We start from the raw sequence: 21610 nt of genomic DNA on the forward strand, positions 1-21610 counted from the left end.
CAGGCACAAAGGTTTCTCCCTCCAAGTGGCTTTCAGACCAGAGATAGTAGGTAAGACAAGAGTGCTCTTAGGAGTGAAGAGAGACAGCCACAGGAGCATATGGGAGGCCTTCAGACTTGGTCTGGAGACCAGGATATGATTTGTGAAGAAGGTGAGAGCCAACTAAAATATGTGTTGGAATTAGCCTGGTGAAGGATTGTGGGTAATGTTTCAGAAAGTTGGAGCAGGATGTGAGAAAACCCGGAAGGAAGAGAGCCTGCAGCATTTTAGAAGAACCCAAAGAAATCCAGTGTGACGGAAGTGATGGCAAGTGGGAATAATTTACCTATTAGAATGTCCCTTTCACACTTTTTGAATCTTTTAAATTCACAGACACTCAGCAGTGTGCTAGGTTGAACAGATAAGACTAGATCTAACTGTTGACATACCACAGAAACTTGGGTAAATAGAGAGACTTTGGATATGGACACAGATTTTGAGTATTTTCCTTTAAGGATAGGTTTTCCTTGAGCTTTCTATGGTAAACTGGGTCCAAACCCGAGTACTATAATTTTTATAGTACTTTAAGTACCATATAGTACTTTTATAGTGCTTTAAGAGTTCAATGGCATTTTTTTCTTAAAAGTTCATTTGCATTCTGAGAAATTTCCCTCTTGTCCAGTTAATTTTTATAAAGATATTTATTGAGATTATTTTCCTGATTTTGGAAGCACTACATATTTATTTTAGGAAGCTTGGACTATATAATAGGAAAGCTATATGTATATATATATAATATACAAGAAAATAAACTCACCCACAACACCCCCTCTGATAACCATTGTCAATATTAACTTCTATAGAATATTCATTATATTACTTTCTGAGCTTTTCTATAGTCATATTTCATAATACATTTTTTCACAATTTGAGCATATTCTTTTTTTGTGTATGCATATACATATGATATATGAGTCCATTCATTTTAAAATTAATTTTAATTACATAATTTACAAATATATTCTTATCTTGCATGTTTTTATAGAACTATATATCCAGTGTGTAACTTTGAAATTAATTTGTAAGCTAGAAAGCTGCTGTATTTCAAAGAGCTTGGGACTCATGCAGACCTCTATTCATTAAAACATCACTATGAAATGACATAAGTGGCAAGTATTATTATCACTATATTGCAGATGGGGCATCCAGAGCAGACAGTGGTTGCATAACCAAGACAGGGCTAGAAATAAACTGGGGTTATTTTGAAAGTAGTAGAAATTATAAGTGAAATTTTAAAATGATGATGTATATTTCTATTGAAAAGCTCATCTCTTTGAAACGATAATGCATAAAACATACAAGCCCTCTATTACTTTTCCATGAATTAAGAATCAAACCTGACCTTGGGAAATCCACATGGATATCAATGGAAAGTTAAGCCAGTTGCTTAGGAAGAGTTATTGCCAGAACCTTGCCTGAAAGCTTACACAGTGTATTAGAGCTTCCAAAAGACTAAGTTGAATATGGATGTTGAAGTTAAAATACACAAAGATGTGTGCACATGCAGACACACACACACAGAATTTTAAGACCAAAAGTAGCCCCAGAGCCAATTTCATGATATTTTTATTAGTGATCTTTACTTGGGCACAATTTTGCTTGAAGTTGGTGGGATTCTTTTTCCGGAGTCAAGCCTGCAGAATCAAGTCTGTTGGGAGTCAGCAAACCACAACAGACGTCATCAGATCTCTGCTGCTTCAGGATATACATACTGATCACTGCAGGGGTCAGGGAAGGATTTTCTTTTCTTTTTTTTCTTTTTTCTTTTCTTTTCTTTTTTTTTTTTTAGCTTGCGTAAGCTTGCACAATTATCAGCGGATATAACCCTTGCCTTTCTTTGAAGTGTGAGCTATCAAAAACTAAATAAACCAGATGGAGCTGTTTTCTGATTCAAGGTGACAGAGCAGACCAATGCCTGACTGACATTTCTTTTTAAAGATGGAAATAGAATTACAAATACACTACATCTAATTTGCACCTTCCTTTGAAAAGGTGGAGCCCCAAAAGAGATTTTTCTCAGGTGCCCTTCCTCCTGAGAATAAGTAATAAAATTGAAAATAAGAGAAAGGTAGGATGATTGATGACACAATACATGAAGTTAGCCAGAGGATGAGGGGGAATTGGCCACCCAGGAAAGAAAGTGACAAATACTGGGTGGGTGGCATTCAGATAATCCCTATTCTCCTTGTGACCAGATAAATATACATTCTTGATTCCCAGATTCCTTCCATTCTTGGTGCAATACTTGAAAAAAAATTTGACCAGGTTTTTGGCATTTTCATCTTTTCTGGGAATACTTCTACATGACCTAGAGGAAATTTTCTAAACCAAAGAACAGTTTTGGCAGCAAAAACAAGCCTCAGTATGTATTATGATTGAGACAAAGTAATTTAGCCTTTTCCTCATGCAAAGATCTATGAGAACATCTATGTTAGGAAGAATAAAGTGAATTTGATATTGTGGAAAAATGTTTTACATTTTATTATTTTAACTCTATAAAAGAAAATGATGATTGATGATTTGCTAATAAACAAGAAGAAAGTAACTAGATTATTAATGTCAGTGTTGTAATTTACTCCGATAGAATTAAGTTCCCAACTGTATTCTATTTGTTCTGTTTCTTTTGCTGCTTTCTCTGTTATCCTGTAGAAAAATATAAAATAACCCCTCTGGGCTTTAGTTTTCTCATCTGTACAATGGGGATAATAGGTCCTATTCCAAAGGGTTGCTGAGATGATTAGATGATACAATATAAGTAAAACGTCTAACCCCATGGCTGTACATAGTAGATTCTTTCTGATACATTTCTTTCTACCTTCTTGTTATTTTCTATGGCATTTGAAAAAAGCGTGTGAGGACTTCAGTGGATTAATTGTATAAAGTCCAACTAGAAAGGGCACAGAGTCAAGTATGTCTAAAGGAGCTACCATTTATGAGTGCTAACTATGTACCTGGCACATAATCAATGCTCTATAAATATTAGTTATTATCATACCACACACCTCATTTTATCCTCACAATAACTCTTGAGAGTGTTTATTTTCAGTCTCATTTTCCAGTTGATGAAACTAAGGCTTGGGAGGTAAAGTAACTCGCCCAATGTCACACAGCAGGATTATGACAGAGCCAGAATTTCAACTGAGATCTGCTCCAGAGCTCCTGGCCTCACCATGGCAGCCACGCCACAGCTCCTGAAATACTGGGCAGGAAGGCCTTGGGCAAATTTAATCATCTGGAACAGAACAGAGAAACCAAAAGTAAGCCAAAAGGACCTCTGGAAATAAAAGACAAAGTAGCTGAATTCTCATCTGTGCATTCTAAGAGAAAGTCTCAGTAGTTAACTCTAAGCCTACTTATTTACAAGCAAAATGCACTTGGAGGACACTTAACCAGCTGGTTTCACAGTCTCTCAAGGTTCAAAGCAGTAGAACTGAGGGTAAGGACAGGTTACTATAGCCAATTGCCTTGAAAACAATAAAAAATGACTTCTGAAAACCTGTCAAATGTTGACCCAAAACTTTTTAAAAACCATAGTAACCTGAGCCATTTAGCATGGGAGCAAATGACCTGAAAACACCCAAATAGTCCTTGAAGTCTAATTGATATTCATCATAAAGTTATTTAAGTTGTTAAATTGTTAAAGCAGAACAGAAATATATTATACATTTCATATAAAAAACAAATTTCAGGGGCGCCTGGGTGGCTCAGTCGGTTAAGCGTCGGCCTTCAGCTCAGGTCATGATCTCAGGGTCCTGGGATGGAGCTCCAAGTCAGGCTCCGTGGGCTCAGTGGGGAGCCTGCTTCTCCCTCTCCCTCTCCCCCTCCCAACCCGCCCCTTGTGCTCTCGCTCTCTCTCAAATAAATAAATAAAATCTTTAAAAAAAAAAAAAAAACAACAAATTTCATCCAAATATATTTTTTTCAGTTCGGGGGCTTAAATTGGAAATACCAGTAAAGCTTAAATACACCTCCTCTGTTGATAGTATTAGCTAAAGGGCTATGACAAAATTAATTTTTTCATTACTAACCCTGAAAACTTAACAACATAAACTTTAATCTTTGGCTCTGTTGGACATTCTTCCATCATATATAAATTTTTGAGTTGTATGATCAAAGTTGTACCAATGGGAAGTCTTACATCAGGCAATATTCAAACAGTGCTGACTATTATGATAAATGTGCTCTTGCATGGTTTAAGAAGGAGTTGGCAACTTCCAATCTCACCACTAATATTTTAACATAAAGTAGGGTCAGAAAGAAAATGAGTACACTTTCTGGAAATACAGAAACCCCTAAACCTTACCTTAGGCATTTTTTTTTAAGATTTTATTTATTTATTTGACAGAGAGAGAATGAGAGAGAGAGCACATGAGAGGACGGAGGGTCAGAGGGAGAAGCAGACTCCCCGCCGAGCAGGGAGTCCGATGCGGGACTCGATCCCGGGACTCCAGGATCATGACCTGAGCCGAAGGCAGTCGCTTAACCGACTGAGCCACCCAGGCACCCTACCTTAGGCATTTTTTACTGAACCTGTTATATCTCACCATCTTTACAACATTACTTGCATAGCACTGGGCAGTTAAGGACTATGATGGCAGTGGATACAGTAGCCAGGGAAACTTTCAGTGGTATTAAACAGTGACTTGGGATTTTGAAAGACACAGTTATCTTTTGACTTTGATCTGTAACTCTTCAGGCATCTTGGGACAAATAATTTGATCACCAGAGGAGTCCCAATCTCAGCATGCTGGTGGGACAGAATACATTCAGCCCCAGATTGCAGGTTATTGAATCCAACATAAGTCAGTGAGACACACCCCCACCCCCAAAATCCTTGGGAAGCCCATAAATGAGGACAAGAGAAAACAGTACCTGAAAGATGGACCGATTTTTCTTTCACCTGTTTCTTCATTTAGAGCATTACTTTAGCACATTCCCTATTTAGTCTCAGACTCCTATTATGTAGTCCTCTTTCACAGTGGTTCCATACAGATGGGACCAATAGGTGATCATTCTGGGACCATATTCTTCACCTGAAGACTTTAAGTCCTTCTCCTAAGTGGTCTTAGACGGGCATGGAGATATCATACAATGGACTTAGCACATGAGCAATATGGCCAACCTGACTAAATGCAATCAGCTCCTCAGCATCACAAATAATCTTGAACCCAACCCAGTCAAGAAAAAGAAGGCCATCACTTGGTATGTATCTGGATTATCATGCTATTTAGTCAAATGAAAACCTTTGAACACTCTAAGCAATGAAAAGAACATGGTGCCTTCAAAACAAAACAATACAAAATCTTAACTTGCTTTAAAAGAGTCCAACAAAGTTCTGACGTTTTTTAAGATATTTATTTCCACACTTTAAATATATATATATTGAAAAACATTCTTATTATAAAAAAAATTTTGATGACCCTATTTCATTGATCATCCAAATATTGACTTAGCCTACCTATTAACTGATTTTTGTGACCAAGCATCTCTCACCTTCAGTGGTATATGCCTAGGCTTCCCCCCTTCCTCCCATAGGCCCAGAAACATCTGATGGCCACCCACCCATCTTAGTCTCCATTTTTACAAGAATGTAGTCTCTGCTTGTGTCCACTTCATGAAGTCTGTATGTATTACTAAGTGAATTCTTTCAAATACAATCCTGGAAGTAAATACTACAGAAATACAGAGCATTATTCTTAAAGTTGACTTACTTCTGAGGTTAATAAATGATTCTCGGGGAATAAAGTGCTCAACTGAGTGAGATGAATAAAGTTAAAGACATTCCAGGACTAGTTAGCCACTGTTATTCTAGTATACAGAGTGCCTTGCAAGAATTTCATTGTTTCATGTGATTAAGAAATTAATTCCCAGAAAACAAATTTTTTCATTATTATTAATTAATTAATTATTTTTTGTTTATGATCACACATAACCACTGAATATTTTCTTGTTAGTGTATTTGTGTGCTTGTATATTTACTCTCTGGCTCTTCTTCCTGGGATGTAAAGTCTGACTTGTTCAAAGCTTTGCTTCATGCCCAGATGAGGGCCACCTTTATGGAAGGTGCTTAATAAATATTGTTTAGCACTGTCTAATTTATTTTCCTGTTTTGGCTATTGATAAGTGCAAGAAGAATGAAGTCCTATGCCTCTGAGACCACCTGGAAAAGCTTTGTCACCTAGGGTCACACTCTCATAACAAATCTCCGAGTTCTTTCACTATGGGCACCATCCCATGGCAAAAAAAAAAAAAAAATAATTAGATAGAAGACTTTGAAGTTGCTTTATTTTTTTCGGGCCATGGGGTTATCATTTAAAAATTTGCTACCTTAATGCCCTTAATGATGTTCCTAAGGCCTGAAGAGGTAAAGGAATTTCCCAGAGTGTTTTATCTACCAACCAGGAACATGCTTCTTACAATGTCCTAAGGGATTGACTTATAGGTGACACTTCCTTGCCAAGAAAGCCTTTGATAATTCAGTAACTACATCCTTCAACAGAAAGTGAGGGAAGAATGACATATGAAAAATTCTTCCCAAGGAGTAATTATGTTATAGTGGGTTTCAAGAGATTTAGGGAGAAACTAATTCAGCATTGGATGTTTATGGCTATCTATTCAGACAAACTAAAAAAAATAATTTTAACCCGTTTTATAGAATTAGATCTGAAGAATCTTCTAGATGATCTGAAACACATGTTAGAAGTTAGTACACAAGGGAAAAAATGGCATCAGACCAATATTAAAGTGAAGGGCCCAATGCCGATAACCTCCAGGGTCTTGGAGTATCCTTTAAGATCATTGCTAGTGAAAACCTGTACTTTTTTTCTTTTCCCTTTATTTTTTTTTTTGTCTTTGTCTTCTTTTCCCCCTCATCTCCTTGACTGCTTCACACTAAACACATACCTTCTATGTTTCCTTAATTTTACCTCTTCTATCTTTTCCCCCTTCATTTGTCATTTTCTGGTTCTCCTGATGGCACCAGGGCTAAAGAGCTTACTGGTGCCAGCTCCATAGAGAAGAGAGCAGATAATTTGAAGGAAATGATAACAGCTGGCTTTTATGGAGTACCTACTTTCTGCCTGGGCTTTTTCTATATACTTTCCATAAATATTTTTATTTAAACCTCTTAATTGGCACAAAAACTCAGGCTACTTTTTCCAACATCCTGGTTCTTTTGGAGAATAGAGGCTGTTTTGTTTCTGAAAACTCTAGTCATCAAAGGTTCTAAAGGAAAACCCCTAAGAAATGGCAACTGGAAGACAACAGATCTAGTGGCACATTTGACCAATAGGTTAGAGATAAGAGAGATGCAACAACTGGGGGAATCCCAGGTGAAATCTCCAGCACTTTTCTACAATCCGTCTTCTTCTTCTTTTTCTTTTTTCTTTTTTAGAGAGAGAGAGAGCACATAAGTGGGGAGTTGGGAGCAGAGGGAGAGAAAGAGAATCTTAAGCAGGCTCGAGGCCCAGCGCAGAGCCCGTAGCAGGGCTTGATCTCACGACCCTAAGATCATGACCTGAGCTGAAATCAAGAGTCAGACACTTAACTGATTGAGCCACCCAGGCACCTCTAAAACCCATCTCTTTTATTTGCACGTTCGTGTTCTTGGAGGAAAATGTGACTTTACTAAACATGTTAACGGGGGAAAAGTTCTAACCCTGAAGTAATTTCAAGAAAACCAGTATATGGTTTAGGTCAAAAAGAGTACTTGATTTTGCAACACCAAGTATCCCTTCTGAGGTTTCCCAAAAATGCTGTGGCTATCCCACACAGAACTCTCCACGTTTTTGCCGCAGAAACAATAGTGCTATTTCAGCATTCATTATAATCGAGACCACTTTGGGAGGCGCCCTAAGGAATCTATCAAAGAAATAAATACCTGTACTCCTATATCTACTATAAGAAAACATGAAATGCAAAATTGACATAGATGCAAATGCTAAATAAAACAAGGCATCAGTTATAATGTGCCTAATGTGGGTAGTGAGACATGGAATAATTAGATTTAATTGGATTTAGTCAGGCAAAGCTTTGGAGTATTTACTGTTTTGTTTTGTTTTTTTTCAAATAAGTGAATGAATTTGTTAATTATTACTGGGTACAGGAAGAGGAGAATACTGAAAGTAGTTGAACATCCTGAAGGTCAGAATGATTTGCCCAGGGTTTGTACTTTCCTTTCCTTAAGAATATTTCTGAAGAGTCAAGCCCTTCTGTCCTTTGCAATGCCTTTATAGAAGAAGGTGCTATGTAAAGATGATGTGAAATGTATAGGTTAACACTTCCCTAGTAGAAGGCCTGTGAATATAAATGACTAAATGACCACATTTACCATGTGGAAATAAAGCCAAAGAAAGGAACTGAGGCAGAAAACAGAAGATCCCTGGTTCCCTGGAAACATGGCTGTCCTCAGCTTCATTCCTGATCTAGTACTCCAGGACAGAAATCAGCTGGGCCAGACTTGAATTTCCCACATGTACTGTCGTCCGTGCAAAAAGTGACCCAAGTTATTTCCTCAACACTCGGAAACACTTAAGGCTCCCTTCCCCACCCCCCTTTCCTGGCCAAGCTATCTAGCAAACACAGATGCAGCAGGCACAAACTGTAAGCAGCCTTGCTAAATAGCTCCCAAAGGGAAATATCTCTCCAATGTCTTGGGTAAACCTAGTGGACTCCATTCACCAACTCCACATCATCATTCTCTGGTTCTGCAGACCCAAGAATGTAGGCCTGGGACAGAATAGCTGCCGCAGTTATGTTTAAGCAACATAGAAACTATTCTGATGCTCTTTCATCACTACTCCCAGATGGTTCCCGTGCATGGCAACGGCAATCACAAGCGCTGGTGTGGGTAAATCAAGTCACTCTTCAGAAGGAATAGAGTTATTTTAGGAGTGTAGGGTCTGATTTGAAGAAACCACCCCATTATTGGAGGGACATTCATCTAAATTTTTTAAAATGTCCATGCGCACCATGTTCTTTCTCTCTGGCCATACTGAGAAGGCAGGACTTTCTTCAGCATGTCCTGGGCACAGGTGTGGCAAAGATCTAAAGCCCAGCCTGATATTGACAGTCATGACCACATGGCAGTGAATCTGGCTTGAGGAACACAAGATGTAATCCTGGCATGAAGAACAGGCATTGAAGTACATGCTCGGGTGTCATAATTATTCTTTCTTTCCTTCTGACTTTCCTCACTTAATTGTTCATGATGATAGAGCCAGATATAGTTACAATCTATGAATCAAGCAGAGTTCCTACTGTTTTCTCCAATACCTTAACCACATAGTTATTATAGCGCAGTGTTAAGAGGAAGTGCTCTAGAATCAGCCTCCGGTGGTTCAAATCACCCTTCTAAAGCTTGATGGCCGATGAATCTGGAGCAAATCACATTCATGGGGGGTAGTACCTACCTCATCTGGGTTCTCATAAGGATAAAATAAGGCATTTCATTTAAATGCTCAGTACTGGGACGCCTGGGTGGCTCAGTTGGTTAAGCGTCTGCCTTCAGCTCAGGTCATGATCCCAAGGTCCTGGGATCAAGTCCCACATGGGGTTCCCTGCTTAACAGGGAGTCTGCTTCTCCCTCTGTCTGCCACCCACCCTGCTTGCGCTCTCTCTTGCTCTCCCTCTCTCTGGCGAACAAACAAACAAACAAACAAATAAATAAATGCTTAGTACTGTGACCAGGTACATAAGCACTCAGAGAAAATGCTTGTGCTCAGTTCTGTGGGAATCCAGGGCTTAAGGTGTCTGGATAACGCTTCATTATTGGCAAAATTAGAAAATGATCTGCTATGGATTGAATGTTTGTGGTCTGCCAAAATTCATACGTTAAAACCCTAATTCCATCATGATGATATTAGAAGATGGGGCCTGTGGGAGATAAATACGTCATGAGAGTAGAACCCTCATGAATGGGATTAGTGTCCTTATAAAAAAAGACTCAAGAAAGGTGACATCTCTCTCTACTATACGAGGGTACAGTACACAGCAGCCCCAGGATGAGCACCCTCACCAGAACCTGACTGATTTTAGATTTCTAGACTCCAGAGCTGTGAGAAATAAATTTATGTTGTTTAAGCTACCCAGTCTGTGGTATTTTACTATAGCAGCTGAAGCTGACTAAGACATGCATCATCTAATTGAAATGGTTAATTTGTTTCTTAAGTCCCTTAAAACCCTAACACTTCATGATTTGTCTTTCTTTGCTCTCTTAGAATAAGAAATCTTCCTAAGCTACCAATTTGCTAGGAACACGGTATCAGCTCACCTGAGGAAAGTAGTGAGAATATTCTTGAAATTTTAAAATCATTACAGTTAAACTTTTGAAAATTCTATCAGCAAATAAAAAATAATCAGCAAAAATATAACTAACCACCCATGTTTTCCTGGCTAGATACAAACTCTATATAATATAGTTCACAATTTTTTTAAGTTTTAAAGAGATTTCTCGACCTTGCCTTCATTATCCAGATAGGGAAAAAATCTACTGAAAATAGTTGCTTGTCATTATTATTATTAATAATAATAATAATTGATGCCTGTAGTGTCCACATTTATATTGTAGCACTACAATTCACTGTGCTTTATAGTTATATTGTGTGTCTGTTTCTCCATTAAATTTGTAATTAATTTTAAGTATAGGGTCCAAGTTTGTATATATCAATCAGTTAGCTATGGAGCTCTCAATAAATTGAGAACGACTCGGTAAATGCAGGTTGAATGAATTGATGGATAAACAAAGGGTATATCACGAGGGCTTTATGTTGCAAAGTATGAAATTATGGTCCCTTCTGTCTAAATTGGAAAACAAGACAGAGCATCAGAGGCAAATAGTAATACAAATGAAGTTATCTTACAGATCAATAAAATGGATAAGAGGCACCTGCTTTGTTTAAACAGAAGAGGCAATTTGAAGTGGAGCACAAAGATTTCATAAAGAAAATGGGACTTTTTCTGAATGTGATGAATGGGAAAATCTTTCCCAACAAAGTGAGCGACAATATGTTCATTTCCTAAGGCTCCTGTAAAAAATTATCACACGTTTAGTAGCTTAAAACAACACATGTTTATTATCTCATAGTTTTGGAGATGAGAAGTTTGAAATGGGTCTCACTGGGCCAAAATTAAGATGTCCACAGGTCTTCATTCCTTTCTGGAGGCTCTAAGAGGGAATCTGGTTTTTGCCTTTCCTATCTTTTAGAAGCTGTGCTCATTACTTGGCTGGAGGGCTCCTTTCTGTCTTCAAAGCCATCGATGGCCAGTGAGTCTCACATCTCACCACTCTGACACTGACCCTTCCGCTTCCCTCTTCCACATTTAAGGACCCTTGTGATTTCACTGGACCTGTGTGATAATCCAGGAGTATTTCCTATTTTAATGTTGGCTCATTAGCAACTTTAATTGCATTAGCTACCTTCATTCCTTTTTGCCGTGTAACCTAACATATCCACAGGTTCTAGAGATTAGGATGTAGACATCTTTGGGAGGCCAATATTCTGCCTACCATACAAAATATGACAGCACATCTGTCTTGTCTGGACAACAATATCATTTTCATAGAAATTTTGGGTGTCAAATGTAAGCTCAGTGAGTTTAGAGAACTAGGTGAGTGGGAACCTATTTTTGAAAGCATTAAATGCCCAACAGAGGGATTTGGACTATATTTATAAGTAATAATTCTCTTTGTGTCAGATTAATATTAATATTTTCATCACTTTTCATTTGTTTGTATTTGAAAATGACATGATCATAACATATGTCCAATTCACAATGCCACAACCATTAAAGATAAATAAAACTTCACAGTTTTTTTTAATGTTTAATGAGAGATTTGAAAAATACATTTTAATAGCTCAAATCAATTGACTCCTCAAAGTTTGAAAGCAGAAAAGAAAGTAATAACAGCATTATTAAAAAGACATTTATTAAAAGGTGATTCTGGAGTTGACCCCCAATGCTCTAATCAAGATACACAGATGTAAGAGTAGCAAGGTATGTGAACATATGCAAGTCAAAGGTAGGTAGGTGTATTTTACCTTAGACTTAAATAGGCAACAAAACATTAACATCTAAAGCAAAGATGGCTCAAAGAACAAAGAATGCAAGGAGTCTCAATATCAGGCTGCAGAATGGATTCAGGAAGGTGGTCATGGAGAAAGGAGAGTAAGAGGACTCAGAGGTTCAGATGAGAAAATAGGGTGGGACCAGTTAGGAACCATATGATATAGGCAGAAGGATATGCAATCATTTTAGATAACCAATAGAATAGAAGAAGCAAAATCTAGTTAGCATTTGAACGTAGGCTGGAAGGAAAAGTTCCCAAAAGGAAACTCTTGAAGAATCTTTTCATGATGAAGACCTTATACCTACATCAATGTTTTAAATATTCTAGTGTGCTAGACTTTCTTTCCTTGATAATGGTATTACTGTTATTCTTCCAGCAACACGACATATCAAAAGGGGAGGGGGCTGGTTAGAATACCTGTACTGTCCTCTACAGAGAATGTGTTCTATATCGTCTATATGCAATCTATTAAGTGGCCTCATTTTACCTTGATTCTCTTTCCCTCACAGAGGAAAGGTGGTCCAAAATTATCTAAAACAATAACCATGATATATATTAGTTTTAATCTAAAATCTTCCAGCTTTCTCTTCCCTGTTTTTTAGTTACCCCCGGGGAACAACAGGAAATACAGGTGTTCGTAATCATAGCAAAGCACTTCGCCTTAGAAAGAACCAGGAAAGACAATGGGGAAAAAAATACCCCAAACTGTGTTTCCAATTACCAGCAGATGCTTTCATTTATTCTAAGCGTTCTTATTTAGTCAACTTACAAATTTTTTTAACTGTACAAATTTTTAATTACGTAAACGTGGTGGTGTTCTAACCTCATGCTCTTGATTACCCTGGTCTTCTGGTTGATTTCGCTTTGCCTCTTGCTTCTGGCATCACTTTTCCACCAATACTACGCCTGGAGCTGCATAGATTCTGAGCGATCCCTGACAAAGCGTGCAGCCTGTTGCAGAGTTTATCTTATTTGTCTCTTGTGTTTTGTGTTTCTCTGTGGCTGCGACATTGCGGTCTCTTTCCCTGAGTCAGCAGCGCTGTTGCCTGCTAGCTGTAATGCCTACTTTCTTCTTTTCCATCTTTGCTTAGTGGAATCATCTGGCCACCATTCACTCGTGCCTGGAATATCAGTGGGGAAAAACTGCCAGGCTTCATCCAAAGACCACTTTACGTGGACCTCTAACAAATCAAATGAAGGAGCAGATCTTGGCGAGAGTATCCCTGATGATGGAGATCAAAGACTCCGAGCCTTGCCTGTGTTCTGATTGGTCTGAACATAGCAATAGGAGCACAACAAAATATTGGCAAGAAGGAGGAATGGCAAAATTGGCCTAAGCAGATTTTGTTTCACATTTGGTGAGAAAAGATTTTCAAAAGTAGACATTTGGTTTAAAGTTAAGACTCCATATATATTATTCATCACAGTGGCTTATATTGGACCTTCAACTGTATTATTACAGTAAATTCGTAGGGGAAAAGAAATGAATGAATGAATGAATGAAACAAAATTTAAAAGCCAAGTAGCTGTTCAACGTCATGAATGTCGCCAGACAGAGTCCTGTTCTTACACTGTGGTTCTGGTTGTTTATTTCCAATTCAGAGTGTTTGACCAGAGCCAGTACTGATTGTTTCCAGAGTCCCAATATGTGTATCTGTAAAGATGAGGACTCTAGCTGCATTATCTTTCGTAAACAACTAATATGGCAGAGGCAGAAAGTATCTGCTACATGGTAGCCCTCTAGCCTTGGAACTGAGAGTGTGGACCACCACCAGCAGCCTTGCATATCCAGGGAGTTTTATAGAAATGCAGAGTCTTAGGTCCCCACCCAGACCTGCCCAATCAGCCTCTGCACTTAACAGGATCTCCAGGTGATTTGTATGCATGCTAGCATTTAAGAAACACTGCTCTGGAATAGCACCTGAGAGATACCTTCAGGCGTATATATTTTCATAGATTAATTCATAATCACCAGAAAGTAATAAGTGATAGAGAAAAAAATAAAGAATACTTTGAAGAGGCACTAAAATCATACTCCCTACACATGTAGCAGTTGAAATTTCAAATCTCCTTCTTCCGAACTGACTTTGAACTCCATAAACATAAGGATAAATGAATGCCAAGGGAACAAAGAGGTCCTGTTAGAAGATTTTGTTTTTTATAATCTTCTCACTTTCCTTTTATGTTATGTTATTGATAATCTCTCTATCTTATTAGTGGTCGAGGTTTTATTATTATTATTATTATTATTATTATTATTATTATATTACGAGGGGGAAAACGTCACTCAATTATTCCTCAGCATTTCTTTGAGGAATGTCTAGATCATCTGCCCTTCAGCCTCCTTGAGATCTACTCAGCCTGGCCTAATTCCTGAGAGCTTCCAAAATTCATATTCCCACCAGCAAAAAAAAAAAAAAAAAAGATAGAAATGTATTTCAGACTTTGCTTAGGCTACTTTTTAAACATTATATTTGGTTTTACACACTCCACTTCTTTTAAAAACATATCAATTAAACAGAGATCAGCAAGGAGCAATCAAAATTATAAAAATGTGGGGCACTTGGGTGGCGCAGTCAGTTGAACATTGCACTCTTGGTTTCAGCCCAGGTCATGACCTCAGGGTCGTGGGATCGAGTCCAGCATCGAGCTCCACACTCAGCACGGAGTCTGCTTGAGTTTCTCTCTCCCTACCCCCTACTTACTCTCCATCTTTCTCTCTCTCTCTCTCTCAAATAAATATATAAAATCTTTTAAAAAAATTATAGGGGTGCCTGGGTGGCTGAGTTAGTTAAGCATCTGCTTTCAGCCCAGGTCATGATCTCGGGGTCCTGGGATCAAGTTCCTCTTTGGGATCCCTGCTGCCGGAGGGATTCTGCTTCTCCCCCTCCCTCAACTCTGCCCACCCCCCGCACTCATGGTCTCTCTCTCTCAAATAAATAAGCGAAATCTTTAAATAAAAATGCTTGAGGTATACAGACCCCCAAGCAAAAAATTTGAGGCCCACATAAGTTAGTCTAGGGAAATGAGGCCAATGGAAGGCCTGAACACACATGTTCACAACCACAGCATATGACACAGAGCTGTACAGCTCATGAATATCAAATATACCATAGTCATCGTGGGCTGAAATTGAAATTCCCAAGCAAGGGAACCTATACGATATTGACCAGGGCAGTAAATAATAATGACGGTGCAGATCATGCAGGCTGAGACCCTAGGGATGACTCATGGCTGTTTTCCTACCTCCGAAAAACAGTTACAATGAATATTTATTCTATTGAGACCCTTTTTTAGCACCTATTTCGTCTTCTGTTTATCTGTCCTCATCCACACTTCAATCATTTTATAAGCCTCCTTTACCCCACCTTTGTACATTAAATCCCTCACCGCCTCTCCCATTGGGCCACTGTCCAGTACTCCAAGACCCCTGCCTTTGATTTCCTCTGCTCCTACATCTTCTTGGGGAACACAGATTTCCAAAGTAGGACCTACTTCAAAGGTTGGGTGGTTGACTTTTCAGCTTTCTGATAGATCCCAGGAAAACATAGTCAAAATTTGAGTGTAGGTAAATTGTCAATTATAATTTCTTACAGCTCAAAAATAATCATTTAAAAATTTTATAGTGCATTATGGTTTTAAATTAACTCACAGGTTAATCTTATTTTATTTTTACAAGATCCCAGTGTGATGGGTAAGGTAGTTATTGACATCATACCCATTTATGGAGAAGTCACTAAGTTTGAGGCAAATCTCTGGGGTGAGTTGAGATGGAAACACACTTTTTGTAACCCTAAGTCTTAGAGGGCTGCTTTGGAGATTTCATTGCTGTAGCTATTTATTCAGAAGTTGACACACCACAGTATGAAATTATGAAAAGTGTACTCCACTTACAATCTTCCCCAATTGGAAATAAGTTCTGAAGTCCTGGAAAGGTTTCAGCCAGAGCACGCCATTGTCACACAGCAAAGCATCAGGTGTTCAGTAATGGAAACAATAGCAGGGGGTAGGGGGAGGTCTTGTTTGTTTTGAGGGGTTTTTGTTGTTGTTGTTGTTGTCGTCGTCTTACCATGAAACGATGTCTTTTTTTATTTATGGGTTTTCGACAGCAGGGAGGAGAGCAAAGTGGAGAAAGTCAAGTCTGTCTGCCATTTTGTTCTCAATCCCTGTGTTATCGGACTCTTTGTTATGGGTTAACTGTCAGAGGCAGTAAACTTAGCATTAATTAAGATGTCTGAGAGCCAAGATAGAGATCTCATGCCAGCTAAAACCCTGCTGTCTCTCTTTAAATGTGTAAAGCAAAGAAACAGAAGAAGGGGTAACTCACAGTGAAAACCAGAACCTAGGTTGGGGAGGCCAGGCAGGTCCCTGGTGCTTGAAAAGAGTTACACAAACGGTTCTCCCTTCTGCTCTTGCTCTCATTATTAATACATATCTGCAAAGGGAACAAGAAAAGACTTGGTTGTAGTTTAAATACTTGCTGTAAAATCATACTATGAATCTCTTTTTCCTACCTCATCTTTCCTCATCTTGCCCCATCGACTCTCCTCCCTTTCCATGTGACAGTGGAGATGTGTGCAGCCTTATGTGGTTGGTCTGCAGACCAAGTCTCTTTCCCTATTCGTTGGCATCATCCCTGGAGATTAGTTAAGGCCAAAGTTATTACATTTCTATTTCTTTTGAAGGACACTGTAAATTGTTTGAGCTTCTTCTATTTAGACTACATTAAACAAAGTTGAAAGACCTGTTTTTCCTTCCTCGCTCATTTTGAATTTCATTTGAATTGCATTTGTGAAACCAGGGTGGTCGTGTGTGAGTGTGTGTGTGTGTGTGAGTGTTTACACATCTGTGTTTGAACTGATGGAGAGGAAAGGCCAGGACAAAATTAATAAACTCCTTCAATAGTTTGAAATTTTTCTTTAAAGATAGAGGCAGAATAGGGTTTAATAAGTGTATAAAGTATTGCCAAAATATCTAAGTGGGAAGATTTCCATTAAAATGAAGTCTTGTGAGAATCTGTTAATAAATGCAAAATTTAAAAAAATCAAAATAAGTATACATTTCCAAGTTTCCATTAAAAAATACATTTCTTGGGGCACCTGGATGGCTCACTTGGTTAAGCGTCTGGCTCTTGGTTTCCGCTCAGATCATGGCAGGGAGTTGGTTTGAAGAGTCTCTCCCTCTGCCCATCCCCCAACCTGCATGCACATGTTCTCTCTCTCTCCACTAAATAAATCTTTAAAAAATGTATTTCTTGGGCGCCTGGGTGGCTCAGTTGGTTAAGCGACTGCCTTCGGCTCAGGTCATAATCCTGGAGTCCCGGGATCGAGTCCCACATCGGGCTCCCTGCTCAGCGGGGGGTCTGCTTCTCCCTCTGACCCTCTCCCCTCTCGTGCTCTCTGTCTCTCATTCTCCCTCTCAAATAAATAAATAAAATCTTTAAAATATATATATATATATTTCTTAAAATGCTTAGAAATATTTGATATTGTTAATATTTCTTTTTAAAATCACATATAATAAAGACTTATCTGCTTAATGACTAGAACACCCCCAAGTCTATAAGAGCTTTACATAGCCCCCAGAACACTAGAAATTCTTCAAAATAATCCAGGTTCTAAATCATTATGTCTTTGAATCTTTGTTCTTGGCCATAAATTTTAGTATTGTGGTTACAAATTCTTTCCTTTATAGCTGCAAACACATAGCAAAGTATTTTTGGTAGAATTCGGTATCCATTGGAACAAGCTGTCTTTGACTTGGTTACTTCCCATTACATTTCTTTTACACAGGAAAAAAACTACCTTATTTTCCTTTTAATGGAAAGTTAGGTTGGCTCACCATGCCTGAAATTAAAAATGAGGTTATTTTGAAAGTTTAAAATGTCCTATCTATAACACATTCATTACAGATATTAAGCTTTGTAAGAATCCTCGCAAGTCACATGGATGAGATCTCTTTGCTCCATGGCTCCACTGGGTACAGAACCTTCTCACCAGTCCCTTTTCCCCATCCCCAGTGATCCAAACTTCTGGCAATAGGTACTATCTCAAGGTGAATGATACTCACTGAAGAAGGTTAAAATCATAGGTTTATAGGCATGCTCTTCCAAAGTAACTATCTGAAGGACAAAAAAGATCACAGCCTATACTAGCTATGAAGTGTAACAAAACCACCTGTTAGAGAATGTGTGTGGCATAATAATTTTAGTCCAAGTGCTAGCATCTTGTCAGTTTATCCCAATCTCTTGAGCCTGCAGTTGAGCCAAAAATCTCCTGAGCCAAGCTTTCCCGCAAGATTTCCTGTACTTCCTGTTTCTATGTGAGACAGAAATACCATGAGAATGACCTTTCTTGTGGTATTTTTGCACTTTTACCCTGGGATGAAGATAATCCCATATTGGGGAGAAGGTTTTTAAGAATTGTGCAAACTTTTCAATTTTTAAACCTTCAAACAAAGTAGATTCCTTCTTGGGAATGAAAATTTGAGATGGTGTTTGCTTGGCCCTAACTCATCTCCACCAGGAAGTATTCATGTTCAATGATCCAACATTTTGTAACTTCTCTCAGATATTTTTACAAGGAAATATGCAAAACAATACAGTGAATACAGTGAAAATTTATATGCTTGGATTTTTTAAAATGTCCTTCTTAAAGAAATGTTCCATGTAGAGTTGTATTCTTAATACATTAGTGTGTGTGACATATTATATCATATATTTGTTTTCTTTGTTCTTAACCCCTTTGTTCCAAGGGTCAGGATATCCTGATGCTAAGTACTATTGCAAAATAACTGAACAAAAATAAAAATAGTTGAACACTTAGGAAACTCTTTTAGTTGTTATGTCAAGGAAGTTTGTGACTGAGGAGTGAGTTTAAGACATTATTCAGGAAATATGTTAATAGTGTGCAACAGCCTACGTATGCTTATTAAATAAAATCATTTCAAATCTAGTGAGCCTTAATGCCCCAGTCTGATAGAAGTGTCAGATAAGAAGGGCTGTCACACGGATGTGTGGAAGTGTCACATGGATGCTTAAATCCCTTCATCCCTTAACAATGAGGGAAGTTAAAAAAAAGGGGGGGCATATCTTTCTCATAAGTGGATCACTGAATATTCCCTAAATGGATTGAGTGAATATCTGGTAGTTACAAGAAGAGCTGTCTGATCAATATTTCAATAATGAAATTCACAAACAGTAGTGTCTTCAATGTCTTTTATTGTGGCTTTATACCCTCAACGGATGCTGACGCTTCTTCACCTATTAGGAAAGAGAGTAGGCTTACCAGTGTATTTTTCCATTCAGAAAAAGAGAAAAGCCATTTAGCTCAGGGTGGAAAACTAAACTTATTAACCACAGGCTTAGAGGAATAATGATAACAACAAAATAACAGTAGCCTTCACTGGTTTCAACTTGTGAAAAAAAAACGAGGTGAGGGCGATGAAAATAAAACACACCCTACAATGGCCTTTTTCCTTTCCCCAAAATCTCCTCTCCCCTAAAGAAACATCAAATGATTGTGTGATAAACCTGCCCTGCGAGGAATGTAGAGCAGGAACAACAGATTGTACCTCAGCAAAACAAAATGCCAAGCAAAATAAAGCACTTTGCAATGCAGAGATGTGAAGAGGAGAAAAAGTTGGGCTTGTTGCAATGGCCTCCAAGAAAACAGGAGCTATCCACATGAATGTTCGAGTTCAAATTGTTCCTACAAACTCAATTTGCTGACAAAAGTGCCAAACACAATACCACCCCACTTTCATTTATGTCTGGGGCTTTTCACACAAGCTACAGGGGGCACCCCCTTTTGTTGAATGGGTTCTGACTTCCGGGGTTGGTGTCTCCACCTCAGAGCCGTGGGACCAAACAGCGTGGCGCATGATTGTCCTCAACTGAACCACGCACAGCAGTTAGTGGCCCAGATACGAAGTCCAGAGCGCTCCGGGGTCCGAAAAGTGGACGGGCAACACTCTCTCCTTTCCTTCCAGTGCTCGTGTGCACCGCCCACCGCCCCCCACCCCCCATGAATAGCCTTTAAGATTGTCATTGTTTTCCTTTGAAATGGGTTTCTAACAATCCCAAATTACCGGTCCGGACTATATGACCCCACTGCAAGTTCGCAGGAGGATCTTGGTGCTTCCCTAATTCACTTCTTCGGGGTTAGCTTTGGAATGTGATTCGATGTTATTTCCCTTCCAGCTGAAGGGCAGCTGAGGTTACAAAGGGATTTGACTAATAGGCCAAAACCCAGTTAGGTTTGCTGAGAACCAAATGACAGCAGAGGGGGAGGGGGGTGGAGGAGGGGAGTGTGTGAACCGTGGTGCTGAGGCTCCAACCCGGAGCCTTCTGCACAACCCCATCCCAGGGCAGACCTAGTGGACAGGCAAGGTGGCCCCCGGCCAGACCTTCCAGAGAGCAGCCCCTGCAAATCGGTTCTGCCGGCGCTCAGCTTCGCGTTCTCCGAGAGCTCCTTGGGACTCGCGCCGCCCGAAGCCGGTGGGGGGAAGCTTCTAGGCTTCCTGCACCGCAGGGGTGACTCCTCACCTGACACCTTCAGATAAGCGGCCCCTGGGGGACCCCCGTGAGAGGCTGGCAAAGGGGAGCCCCGCTGCTTTGCCCGGAGGCCTTAGCGGCTGAACAAGCCACTTGGCAAACTTTGACGAGCACCGAAGGAGAATTGCGGACACAGGCATCCGAGGAGGAGAGGCAAACTCTAAGGCCTCGATGGCAGTCCCCCCGGCCGCCGTCCCAGCTGCAGCCTGGGATTAATTAAGCGCCGCGCAGCCGGTGCCCGAGAGAGCAGGGGGAGAGAGCGCTCTGTCTCCAAGGCGGGCGCCCGGGAGCACTTCGCCCCGGCGGGAAGCCTGGCCCAGCGAGTCGCCGCGCCGGCCGCGTTTGCGAGGGACCGAGCGACAGGGAGGCTGTGCCAGGCTGGAGGAGGCTTGCCTTTCCGGAGCCGGAGGAGATTTCCCGGGGCTTCGCCTTCCCCTGCCTGGGAAGACTGTCCCCTCCGGTAGCAGCGGCGGCCGCGGCGACCCCGGCAGCAGCAGCGCCAGCTCCTCGGCGGGGGCCCGGGGCAGGATGCCCGTCCTAGAGCGCTACTTCCACTCGGCAGAGCTAGGCAGGAGGTGGACGGCCCCAGAAGGTGTGCTGCCCTCCTCCGCGGGCGGCCGGCCGGGGTGCCAGCAGGGGCCGCTGCCCTGGGACTTGCCCGAGATGATCAGGATGGTAAAGCTGGTGTGGAAATCCAAAAGTGAGCTGCAGGCGACCAAACAGAGAGGCGTTCTGGAGAACGAAGATGCTCTCCGCAGCTTTGCAGGTAAATGGACAGTGAGGTGCGAGAAAGGTACCGAGGGGGCCAAGGCTGCTGCTGCCTGTCGGTCCCTTCCTTGCAGAGCCCAAGCCAGAAAGCCGGGAGAAGGAAGGACGACAGACTGCAGCGCGGGGTTCGAGGGCTGTGATTAAGGAATGTTTGCTTTATTGTAGAAATGCATCTTAAAATT

The 21610-nt window shown here is 40.1% G+C and overlaps 1 protein-coding gene across 3 annotated transcripts in view; it reads left to right on the top strand.

Annotated features, from left to right (window-relative positions):
- Positions 1–21610, top strand: part of PDE7B (phosphodiesterase 7B) — a 308745-nt gene that overhangs the window by 149330 nt on the left and 137805 nt on the right. Inside the window, exon 1 of one of the 3 annotated variants that reach the window (XM_031033951.2) lies at positions 20879–21426. The exons of the other annotated variants lie outside the window; for them this stretch is intronic. Coding sequence (XP_030889811.1) covers positions 21189–21426 — 238 coding nt within the window. The 5' untranslated portion in view covers positions 20879–21188. Of the gene's footprint in view, positions 1–20878; positions 21427–21610 lie in introns of those variants that run through there. 3 annotated transcript variants of the gene reach the window in all.

This window comes from Leptonychotes weddellii, chromosome 8, assembly GCF_054177405.1.
Source record: "Leptonychotes weddellii isolate Sample4059 chromosome 8, ASM5417740v2, whole genome shotgun sequence".
Classification (NCBI taxonomy): Eukaryota; Metazoa; Chordata; class Mammalia; order Carnivora; family Phocidae; genus Leptonychotes; species Leptonychotes weddellii.